General features: G+C 37.4%; 1 protein-coding gene across 1 annotated transcript in view; it reads left to right on the top strand.

Annotated features, from left to right (window-relative positions):
- The first annotated feature begins 3411 nt into the window (after positions 1–3411).
- MRPS6 (mitochondrial ribosomal protein S6) overlaps positions 3412–12264 on the top strand; it is a 90501-nt gene continuing 81648 nt past the window's right edge. The window contains exon 1 of the mRNA XM_072615774.1: positions 3412–3426. Within this exon, the coding sequence (XP_072471875.1) occupies positions 3412–3426 (15 nt within the window). The remainder of the gene's footprint in view (positions 3427–12264) is intronic.

The following is a 12264-nucleotide window of genomic DNA, read 5'->3' as shown; positions in this document are numbered from 1 at the left end:
TTTCAGTCTATTTGACATCTTCCAATAACTTGGTAATTTTTTCATTTGAATCATTATTTGTGCTCATATATCCTCCTCCTCCTACTTGATTGTGAGCTTTTGATGGCAAGGACAAAGTCTTATTTAATTTTTTATCCCCCCAGTAGGAGACTCGTAGATATTAGGCACTTGAGAAATGTCTGTTGATATTAATTCAATATTTGTTGAATTGTGAGTCCCAGTTAGCAAGAACTCTTCAAGTGAATGAGGCAGTAGGAAAAAAATCATTTCATTTGAAAATCTCACCCTTTAATTTTAAAATGATATAATAAATTCAACATGTTAGTTTCAAAGCTGTTCCGTTTGTTTACACCTACTTCTGAACTTCCTTCTGTTCTTTTCTGTGTATTCTTCTTTTCCTTTTGGCATCCCTGTAGCTTGCCTTCTCCCTCCGAAATCTGTACCTCCCCCTAACAACAACAACAAAAATCCCTCCCTTAGAACAAATAAGCACAGCCTCACATTGACCGGGTCCGAAAACCAGCATCTTAATCTGCCCCTTGAATTCCCTTCTTGCGGCAGGTGGTTGGCAACATGGTGACTTTTTAACAAAGCAAATCTATTCAATATTAGGATCTAAGATGACTGGAAAGCATATATGATTAAACAAATATGTCATCTTCCTTCCTTCCTTCCTTCCTTCCTTCCTTCCTTCCTTCCTTTCTTCCTTCCTTCCTTCCTTCCTTCCTTCCTTCCTTCCTTCCTTCCTCCCTTCCTTCCCTAGTTCTATGATATCTTTGGTGTAGGAACTCCTGATAGATAAATTTCTTCTTCAACCATGGATTATCAGTTGCTCTTCATTCATAGTCTTTGAGAGTTCCTGGTGGCACTGAGAGGTTAATCAGCTTATCCAGAGTCACACCGCCAAAGTTAGGACTTGAACTCACATCTTACTAATTGTGAAGCCAGCTAGACTAGGTTACCTTTCACTAAAAACTGTCTGTGTATTTATTTTAGGCATTTTTCTGTTATATCCTATTTTTCATGATTCCGTTTGTGCTTTTCTTGGCAAAGATACAGGAGTAGTTAGTCATTTCCTCTTCCAACTCATTTTATAGATGAGACTGAGACAAACAGGGTTAAATGACTGCCAATAAATATCTGGGGCCAGATCTGATCTCAAATGTAGCACTGTATCCACAGCGCCAACTAGCTGCCTAATGGGGTATCTATTTAATCCATTAAAACATCATCTGTGATTATATCCTGTGACTACATCTACAGAGCTTGGAATAAGGGGAGAGAAGAAATCAAATCTTTCTCCCTTTCACTTGTTCCTCCAGTTAAATATTTGTTATCCTCCAAAAATCAATAGGGGTACTTTTTTGGAAAAGTCCACTTGGCACAGCTCACAAAAGATCCAGAAATTAATATTCTTCAATAAGGACACAGGAGTATCTGTACTAGAGGGATCATTTCCAAATATAAGATTATACAATTTTAAGAAATAGAATTTTAAAAAAATTCCCATAGGTTACTGCTTATTTTGGTGTTTGCAAAGGCATTCCAAAATTCAAAGAACATAAAGAAAAGGGAAAAAGAAAATCAAGCCTCCATCCTCAGAGGGAAAGTCTGGTCCATATAGAAGTTCCCAGAATATGTGAAGTTCTTCCCAAAGGAATCAGGGACCTGAGGTCACCTAGAAGCCACTCCCTCACTTTGCAGGTGAAAAACCACTGAGCTTTGTCCTGGTGTTTATGGACCACAGAGATTTTCTAGATCCAGGAGAAAATGTTTGCCCTCTCTGTTCTCTGCTATTGACATAGATTGGATTTAGCTTGGAAGCGTAAAAACATCTTTTTACCACATAGGGTATCCCAAAATTTCTCCAGGGACTCCTGCAGCACATAAGGCAAATGGGGGCAATCCAAATCCAAACTCACACTTCACTTAGGACAAGTAGGTTCACTTAAAAGAAAACAAAGTCAGGGTAGCCCCAAAGAAGTATTGAGCTCCAAAAAAGGGACTGAATAATTGGAGGTGATTTCTTGGAATTTCTAGGCAAGTTAGGTAAACCTTATCCTATAGATCTGTAATCCATAAATATCCTCAGGCAAGTTGTCTGGGCGTACGTCACAATGAAGCAACAGGTGGGGATCTGGTTGAAAGTTAAAGAAAAAATGATCATTGGTTGAACTCCAAAAGTGTGCTTTCGGCAAGTTGCTAGGCACCAGCATTCTAGGGATACAACAACTATGATCAGTGTCCATAATCATAAAGGATACAGTAAACAAACAAAAATCAAACAGATATAAATATGTTCCTTTATGAAATATGAGCATTACTCTGTGATTATTTCCTATCAGTATATCAGTTGAGCTTGGGAAGGGGGGAGAAAAATTGATTTTCTTTGATATACTTATTTATAAAACACATGCATATTCTACTGTACTAAGACTAATGTACTGCATTCTAAGCCTTACTCGAAAATGGAAATCTGAAAAAGAACAAGAAAAAGATAAAATAATATTTGATCCTAGTATCAATAGGGAGGAAGGAAGCAATATGGTCAGACCTGAGTTTTAGAAAAATCACCTTGACAGCAGTGTAGAGAATGGATTGGAGAGATGAGAACCAATGTAGGGAGACCAATTAAAAAGGTGATTGTGAAGATATGAGTAAGAGGCGATGAGGGTCAGAACGAGGGGGGTGATGGCTCTATGAGTAGAAAGAAGGGAATACATGAAGGTTGAAATGATAAGACTTAGCAAATGACTGGATTGTGGAGTGAGGGATAAAAATGACAGTGCTTACAAGAGTAATAACAAAGTTTGAAAGAAGGAAGGGTTTGGGTTGAAAGAAAATATAAGATCTATGTATAGTAGAGGAAACAGATTGAAAGAAGCTAAATGAATTGCCCAGGGTCGTATAATTAGTAATATTCTAAGGCAAGAATTGAATCCAGGTCTTCTTGACTCTATGGTCCAGTGTGTGATCCCTTCCTCCATCCACCTGCCTCCAAAAAGAAGATCTCATCCTCTCAGATAGGAAGGTAGGAAGAGAATATAAATATTGAAATTGCTCTGAGATGGAAAGGAGGTTGAAGTGGTTCATAATCTTGATATTTTTAGTAATGTTGTTGTTCTTAGCCTAGAGCAGTTCCTATTAGTCCAGGTTTCTTCTACCTGAGTCCACTTGTTGGCTGCTCTTAAGTCTTTACCACCCTCATCTATTTTATGATGAGATTCCTTCCCCCACTTTTGAAGAGAAGAGATAAAGAAATTGGCACATCACTGCTCTTTGGGTTTTCTTTAAAGATTTTTCCTGCTAGTCATTACAGAGAGTTCCCCATGCCATTCTGTGTCAAGGAGGAGGCCTTTTGTTCTCAACTGTTAAGCCAGGAGTGTACAGGCTCTAGCAGGTCTTACCATGATGGAGCAGCTTCAGGTATGGGACGGACCATATATCTGTAGTCTGCATACCATCCTTGTCAAGTTTGGGGACATTCCTTACTAAAGAAAGCCTGGATAACAGAGTTCTTGGAGGGTCACAGGAACTAATGAATTACAGTTTGCATCTATTAAAATAAGGAAGGGTTGTGACTTGCATAAGTGAGGGTATATTTATTCTGATGAAAATGTGGATCTTGGATTTAGATAAATATAGGGAAGATGACATATAGATAGAGGATAGAATATTTATTAAGCACTGACTTTCTGCAAGGCACAAACCAAAAAGAAAAATTACAATTAGACAGAAGTTTTATAAACTAACCTTGGTTTTCTACGCAAAGCTATACTTCAAACTTTCTTACCTTCCTCCACTGACCAAATGACTCTCTCTCATATCCATACCCTCGTCTCTTTTTAAAATTCTTCTCTCTCTGGCACTATGAGATTTCAGTATTGTTCCAAGCTCAATGCTTATCCAAGATCCTTGACACATAGCCCAAGGTAGATTTGTTTTGGCCAGGCACTCCGCCCTAGTATTTTTATTTCCCAATCTAATCTCCAGGTGTGGAATTTTGGATATAAAAGGGCTCTATATCATCAAATCCTCAAAGATTCCTACGAGCTTCAGTCTGTGTTGTTTGGATTTTTTAGCCTACTCTTTCATGCTTACTGAAGGCACTGATGATTTCAAATGTTTTTCAATTAAATTCAACAAGCACTCATATTGTCCCTATCTCATGCCAGATACTATAGGAACCTCTGTAAACAAAAACACAACAGTCCTTTTGAAATTCTATCTTTATCTTTAGCTTGCTGAAGAAAAAGATTTTTCTGTTTGCTCAAAGATTTCTGTCATTGATTTTTAGGTCATTTTTCACTATCTTGGCACAGATATGCTTTACCCTCAGTGAAGGGATCAATGACTGGCTCCTGGGAAGCACTATCATAACCTTAACTTGATTCTTTCTTGGTTAATTTGACTTTTGGTGGATTCTAGCTTCTTCATCTCTTTTTCTAGACTAGGACCTCTCAAAGGTCCACCATTTTTTAAAACTTACATCTTTATGGCCTTCTGAAATATGGTATTCCAAACTCTTCACTCGTTTATAGAGATGACTGCTACATTGTGTCTGATCTTGACTGGCTCCTCAGTTCAACACTTTGTTTCAGCTTCTTCAAGTATTTTTTGTTTGACTGGGAAGCTCTGGATTTTCACTATAATATTTCTGGGAGTTTTCATTTTGGAGGTTTATTTCAAGAGGTTATGAGTGAATTCTTTTTTGTTTCCATTTTGCCCTCTAGTTCTAAGAGATCTGTGCAGAATTTTTTTTATGACTTCTTGAAATAAAATGTCTAAATTCTTTTGGTCATTGCTTTCGGGTAGTTCATGACTCTTAAATTATCTTTCCTCCTCTGTTTTCTAGGTCAGTTGTTCTCATTATGAGATACTTTACATATTGTCCAAGTTTTTCAGTCATGTGACTTTAATATTTCTTGTTATCTTTTGGAGTCATTAGCTTCTATTTGGTCTATTCTGATTTTCAAGGAGTTTGTTGGTTGGGCAAGGTTTTATTATTTATTGTGCCAAATCTGTTTTCCCCCCTTTTCTCTCATTTCTTTTCCAGTTTCTTGCTAGTGTTCTCATTTAATTTACAAAAATATTTAAATTTTATTTAAACGCTTGCCTCGGCTCTTTGAGTAATTTTAGTTGAATTTATTCCCAAGTATGTTTTTCATTGAGGCTTTTGTTAAAGACAGTTTAGAATCATTCTTAAACATACAGCTATGAGAGTTTACAGGTAACATACATACTGTTTTCAGCAACAAAAAATTGTTTGTTTTTTTTAATGTCTTGCTAACTGTGATAGCTTCAGATTCTCATTAGAAAAAATTTAAAGGTACAGTATATATCGAGGTTAACATCATTAATTACAGTGGATGTAAATTGATAATTCAAATAATCTTGATAATTTTTATTTTTGAGGGCTTACTTCTTGTGAAATCTAATTAGATTGTCTTTCCTTTACCTCATAATATAGTAGCTGAAGAGTTTGAACTATCAAAAATATCAATTTTGCCATTTTTTCTTTGCTTGTGCTCCCATTATGAGTATTATCTATCTATCTGTCTGTCTGTCTGTCTATCTATCTGTCTGTCTGTCTGTCTATCTATCTATCTATCTATCTATCTATCTATCTATCTATCTATCTATCTATCTATCTATCTATCTATCTAATCTATCAGCATTTATTAAATGCCAGACACTGGGTTAAGAACTGGGGACATCAAGAAAGGCAAAAACAATACTTGTATTATCTTCCATCTTCATGTATAGCCCTTTTTAAGCAACTTGTCCATTTTGAAGGGGTTAGATAACTTAAATCCATGTAACATAGCACATATGCCACAATATTCTGAAAGTGAATGCATGAAGGAGAGCACCATTGTCAATCTACCTGTTGTAGATTCCCATTCCTCCCTCAGAACACCTCATGTACTATATGTGAAGTGGGGCTTTGACCTATGACTGAGTGCCAAGTCACTCTGGATATTAAATATTAGTTTTATTTAATTTTTCTTTTTATATAAAAATAAATATAAATTGGAGTTTTAATATTTTCTTCCTGCACTCAAATTTGGAGACCATAGCTCTAGGGTATCAATGTAGGGTATCTGTGGACAGCTACATTGTGTATAGACAACCGGACCTGGAATCAGAAAGACTCATCTTCCCAAGTTTCAATCTGGCTTCAAACACTTACTAGCTGTTTGACCCTAGGCAAGTCACTAAACCCTGTTTGCCTCAGTTTCCTCATTTGTAAAATGAGTTGGAGAAGGAAGTGGCAAAGCACTTCAGTATCTTTACTAAGAAAATCCCAAATGGGGTCACAAAGAATTGGACATGAGTGAAATATGGCTAAACAACCATAACAATATGGCATAGCATTTGCTACCACTTCTCTTACCTAGGCTATTTACAATTCCAAATTTAATTTCTGAATCCTCATATTACAAAGACCAAATGATAAAGAAATCTCCCACCTTCCACTTGCAGCATTCTTGGTTAGCTTTTGTAGATAATTAGAGGAAGGGTCCAAATGGAAGCCTCTGGGCACAAAGGGAGTAGGGAAGGTCTACTCTTGGTTTTAAGTGGTGGTGTAGAGATACAGTACAGTGGGAAGAATAAGAGATTTAGAGGGAGAACTTGAGTTTATATCCTGGCTCTACCAATTCCTTATTCTTATGCCCCTGGATAAAGCATTGTACTATTCTGGTTCTATTTCATTTCTAAAATGAGAGGGTTGATCTAGATGATCTTCCAATGTTCTGTTAATCTCTAAATCCATGATTCCAAGATTCATTCACTATAATCACATGACCTATTCTTTCCTTCATTCCACCTCAGCTATACACAGGGATGACCACACCTTGGATCTCACCATTACCTACGTTTTCTACTTCCTTAAAAAAAAATTGGTATTTCTCTATGTTACCAAAACTTCATAACATTTCCTCTTTTCTTGTTCATTTCCCTTCCTAAATCTATCCTTCCCTCTCATCACAATTTTTATTTCTTCAGGGCAGCACAACTTTCTTTCTCTCTAAGATTTAATTTTAAAAAGTGATCAAGAATTCATTTTCCCAGTGCATCCCATAGCCCTGGGGGAGGGGATAGTGAAAACCTCATAGCAAATATTCAGTCAAGCAAAAGAAATTCCCATATTGACCATGTTCAAAAATGTGTCTCATTTTGTTTGTTTGGTCTATCACTTCTCTCTTAAGGAGGTGGGTAGCCTTTATCATCATCAGTCCTCCGAAACCATTGTAGATCATTTCATTAATCAGAGTTCTTAAATCTTTCAAAATGTTCTGTCTTTATAATGTTGTTATAGGATAAATTATTCTCTTGGTTCTGCTTCACTCTATATCCTTCCATATGTCCCAGTTTTATCTGAATCCATTTCCTTCATCATTTCTTATAGCACAACAGTACTTTATTAAACCTACTTGCTATAATTTGTCCAGTCACTTTTTAATTGATGGGCATCCCCTTAGTGTCTGGTTCTTTATACATATAGCACTTTTCTCTCTTTGTTTTCTTTGGAGTATGGACTTAGTAATGGTATTGCTAGGTCAAAGGGTATGTACACGTTAGAAACTTGTTGAACATAATTCCAAATTGTTTTCCAGAATGAATAGACCAATTCATAGCTCAACTAATGGTACATTAATGAGCTTGTTTTCCTAAAGCCCCTTTAATATTTTAAATTTTCCTTTTTTGAAAACTTTGCCAATTTGATAGTGGGAGGCAGAACTTTTAAGTTGATTTAATTATCATTTCCCTAATTATTAGTGATTTGGAACTTTTTTTTTCATTTAGTTATGAACAGTTTGGATTTCTTCCCCTGAGAACTGCCTGTTCATATATATCCTTTGAACTTGTATCAAGTACAAAATTAACCCTCAGTACTTTATTAGGGAGCTATCCCTGCTCATTTCACTTTCCTTCCTTTCCAATCTCAGCCTTAGAGTTGGCCAATTCAATTCTATACTGTCCTCTACTTGTGAATTCCTTCCCTCTTTCTACCCCTTCTCCTTTGCCAAACCTCAGCCCTGGATTATTATCACTCTTTGTCTTCTCTGCCCCTACTCAACTTCCTGCTCAATGGAGATAGAGGAAGTGTCACACCCACCCAAGTTGATTAAGTACATTATAAACTCTCTTAATCAACTTCAACTGATCCCTCATTGGAGCAAGGCAGCTTATTCCTTTCTAAATGCTTTTCTATCTCATTCTCTTTAAAAGCTATTCCAAACATTCTTTTCTCTCCCTAAACGTCTGTCAACTCCCATCTCCCTCCTTCCTCTCAGCTGAGGACTTTGCCTCTTTACTTTAAAAAAAACTGAGGCCACTTGATGGAAGTTTCCTTTTTTCTTCTCTTAATCTCAAAACACTTTGACACCACTCCCACTTTCTTTTCCTTTTCCCCTGTTTCTGATAATGAGGAGGGCCTTCTCCTTGTCAAGGCCTGTGCTCTTGTTCTCATCCTCCTGTCTTCTCCAGCAGATTGTGACTTCAATCATTCTCCCTTTCTGATCTCCCCCCAATCTTCAACCTCTCCCTATTTACTGCTTCCTGTTCTACTGCCTTTAAACGTATTTGCCTCCTTTATCTTAAACCCCCCCCAAAAAAAACAACAACCACAAAAAAACAACTTTGCAAAACCTTATCTCTCTCTCAAGCTATCATACTATAACTCTTCCTTTTCTTGGCCAAACTCCTAGTAAAAGCAGTATATATTTCTTGCCGCCGTTTCCTCTCTTGTTACGCACTCCTCAACCCTTTGCAGTCTGGCTTCTGGCTTCAATTAAAATTGCTCTCTCCAAAATTGTCAACTTTCTCTTAACTGTTAAATCTTATGGTCTTTTTTACTTTTCAATCCTTGTGCTTCTTGACCTATCTGTTCAATTTGACACTGTTGACCACCCTTTCCACCTGGTTACTCTTTCTTCCCTTTTCATGACACTCTTCTCCTACCTAGTTAATTCTTCTTCAGTCTCTTTTGTTGGTTCATAATCCATACTGTATTACCTGAATGTATGTGTTCTCCCACAGTTCTGTTGGGGGAGGGGGGCTATTTTCTATACACTCTCTTGGTGACTTTCTTAATGACCATGAGTTTAATCATCAGATTTGGAAAACTCAACAGTAGCCACTGGATTGGAAAAGATCAGTTTACATCCCAGTTCTAAAGATAGAAGAGCAACGTCAAGAAATGTTCACATTACTGAATAATTTCACTCATTTCACATGCCAACAAAGTTATGCTTAAGATTCTATAAGCTAGACTTCAATAATATGTCAGCCAAGAATTACTGGAAGAGCAGGCTGGTTTTTGAAGAGACCAAATTGTCAACATGCACTAGATTATGGAGAAAGTAAGGTAGAAAAACGGAAAAGTTAGAGAAAGCAGAAAAACACTTACTTCTGCTTCACTGATCTCACTAAAACCTTTGACTATGTGGATCCCAACAAAATGTGGCAAGTCTACAAAGAGATGAGAGTACTAGATCATCTTATTTGTCTCTTGAGGAACCTGTGCTAAGACCAGGAAGCAGCAGTTAGAACCAAACATGGGACAACTGATTGGTTTAAAATTGAAAAAGAAGTATGATATGGCTCTATGTTGTCACTTTATTTATTTAACTTATATGCAGAATTATCATTTGCAATGACAGGCTGAAAGAATCAAAAGCTGGAATTAAGATTCCCAGGAGATATATCAACAATCTCAGGTACTTGATGGCAGAAAACTAAGAGGAATTAAGAAAAGAGAAGAGAGTAAAAGTTGGCTTGAAGAAAAGACTAAGATCTTGGCAATTGGTCCCATGATTTTCTGGTAAATAGAGGGATATGTCAGATTTTATATTCTTGGCCTCAAAGATCACTGAAGACTACGACTGTAGCCATGAAATTAAAGAATGCTTGCTCCTTGGTGAGAAGGCTATGGCAAGTCTGGATAGCACACTAAAAGGCAGAGACATCACCTTGTTGATAAAGGACCATATAGTCAACGCTATGGTTTTTCCAGTAGCAATGTGAGGTTGTTAGAGTAGGACTATAAGGAAAGCTGAGCACTGCAGAATCGATGCTTTCGAATCATGATGCTGGAGAAAACTTTTGAGAATCCCTTGGACAGCAAGGTGGTCAAATCAGTCAATACTTAAAGGAATCAATTCAGAGTATTCACTGGAAGGTCAAATACTGAAGCTGAAGCTTAAATACTTTGGCCACATATTGAGAAGATGGGATTCACTGGAAGCTGGAAAAGACAGACATTGGGAAAAACAGAAGGCAATGGGAAAGGGGACAACAGAAGATGAAATGAATAGTGTCGCGGAAACAATGAACACAACCTGGATAGATTTCGAAAGATAGCGGAGGATAAAAGGGCCTGGTGTGCTATGGTCCTTGGGATCTCAAAGAGTCAAACACAAGTAAATAACTGAATAACAAAAAATACACGACTCCTGGATCTATACATCTAGCATCAGTCTATCCTTTGAGCGTCACTCCTACATCACAAATGGCTCATCCAACATTTACAACTGGATTTCTAGAATCATATCAAACTCAATGAGAAGTGGCATTACCATGCAATAAATGATTGAGTGCTAGGCCCAGAGTCAGGAAGACTGAGATTAAAATTTTACCTCTGACATTTACTAGCTGTATAATTCTGGCAAGATATTTAATCTATTTTCTTATATTTCCTTATCTGTAAAATAAGCATAATAAAAGTAATATTTCTCCCCCAAGGGTTTGATCAGTTGAGATATTTATATAGAGCCCTTTGCAAATCTTAAAGAACTATACAAATATTAGTTATTGTTGTAATAAGATAAAATTTATTATCTTTCCCTTCAAACCCACCACTATTCCAAATTTCCTATTTGTGTCAAAGGCACCACCATTCTTTCAGTCTCCTTAGTTCAAAACTTCTCATCCTACATATGCAATTGGTTGCCAAATCTTGCATTTTCACTTGCAGATCATTTTTCCTATTCAACTCTTTCTCTTTATTCACTTAGCTACCCACCATAGCTCTAAGTCCTCATTACCTCTTGTCTAAATTACTGCAAGCAACTCTTAATTGGTCTTGCTTCAACTTTCTCCTACTCCAATTCATCCACATAGCTGCCAAAGTGATTTTCCTTAAGTACAGATCTTTGTCACTCCCCTATTCAGTAGTTCCCTATTGCTTCTAGGATACAATACAATTCCTCTGTTTTGCTTTTATAGCTGAACACAACCTGATCCCAACATATTTTTCTAGCTTTTGTATATAAAACTCCCTTTTCTGACACACTCCTATTTAGTATTAATGGCTCTCTATCACTTTCAGCATCAAATATAAAATCCTCTGGTTGACTTTTAAAGTCCTTTAAGACCTAGTCCCTTCCTACCTTTTCAGTCTTTATACTAGACATGTACTCTAGAATCCAGTGACACTGGCCTTCCTGTTATTGTGTGGTTCCCACACAACTCAACAACAACCATCTCAGAAGGAGCATTTTCACAGGCTGTTCTCTCCATGCCTGGAACTTTCTCCCTCCTCAAATTTGCCTCCTGATTTTCTTCAATTATCAGTCCCACTTTCTGCAATAAGACTTCCACAGTCTTCAAAATTAATGCTTTTCCTCTGAGACTTAATTTATCCTTGTCCATAGCTTAGTTGTACATAGTTGTGTTCACGTTGTCTCCCTTTGAAATCAGGGACTGGTTTCTTTTTTTCTCCTCTCTTTGTATCTCAGATCTATATCACAGTTTCTTGTCAGGGTTGCTAACGACTTCAGTATCCACTGGATCTTTCACTTCTCTGGCCTTTCTGTTCCTTCCAAGACCACCCATCTTCTCTCTCTATGCCTGGTCAACCCCAGAGAGCGGAATGCCCTTCATTTAGTCTGTCAGCTCCTTGAGAGCAGACACTGCTTTTTGCCTTTGTATCTCCAGTGCGCAGCACAGGGCTGGGCACATAGTAAGCGCGTAATAAATACAAGCTAGCTGACTGCCTGCCTCCTAGCTAGCGTCCCTTTTAAGCCAAGATGCCGCAGGAGCATCGTTTATCCCAAGAAACCTTTCTGGATGACCCTAGCTGCTGGTGTCCTCCGTCCCAAACTACCTTGTGTTCATTTCTTTCTATTCGTTCTCCCTATAGTCATTTGTGTACTCTTTAGAATGACTCAGGGTTGTTTCATTCTTTGTAATTTCGGAGCTTAGCTCTATCCGTCCCCCGTACAGTCATTTGTGTACTCTTTAGAAAGACTCAGG

The sequence above is a fragment of the Notamacropus eugenii genome, chromosome 5 (genome assembly GCF_028372415.1).
Source record: "Notamacropus eugenii isolate mMacEug1 chromosome 5, mMacEug1.pri_v2, whole genome shotgun sequence".
NCBI classification, from domain to species: Eukaryota; Metazoa; Chordata; class Mammalia; order Diprotodontia; family Macropodidae; genus Notamacropus; species Notamacropus eugenii.
This window is presented reverse-complemented; position numbering and strand designations above follow the sequence as displayed.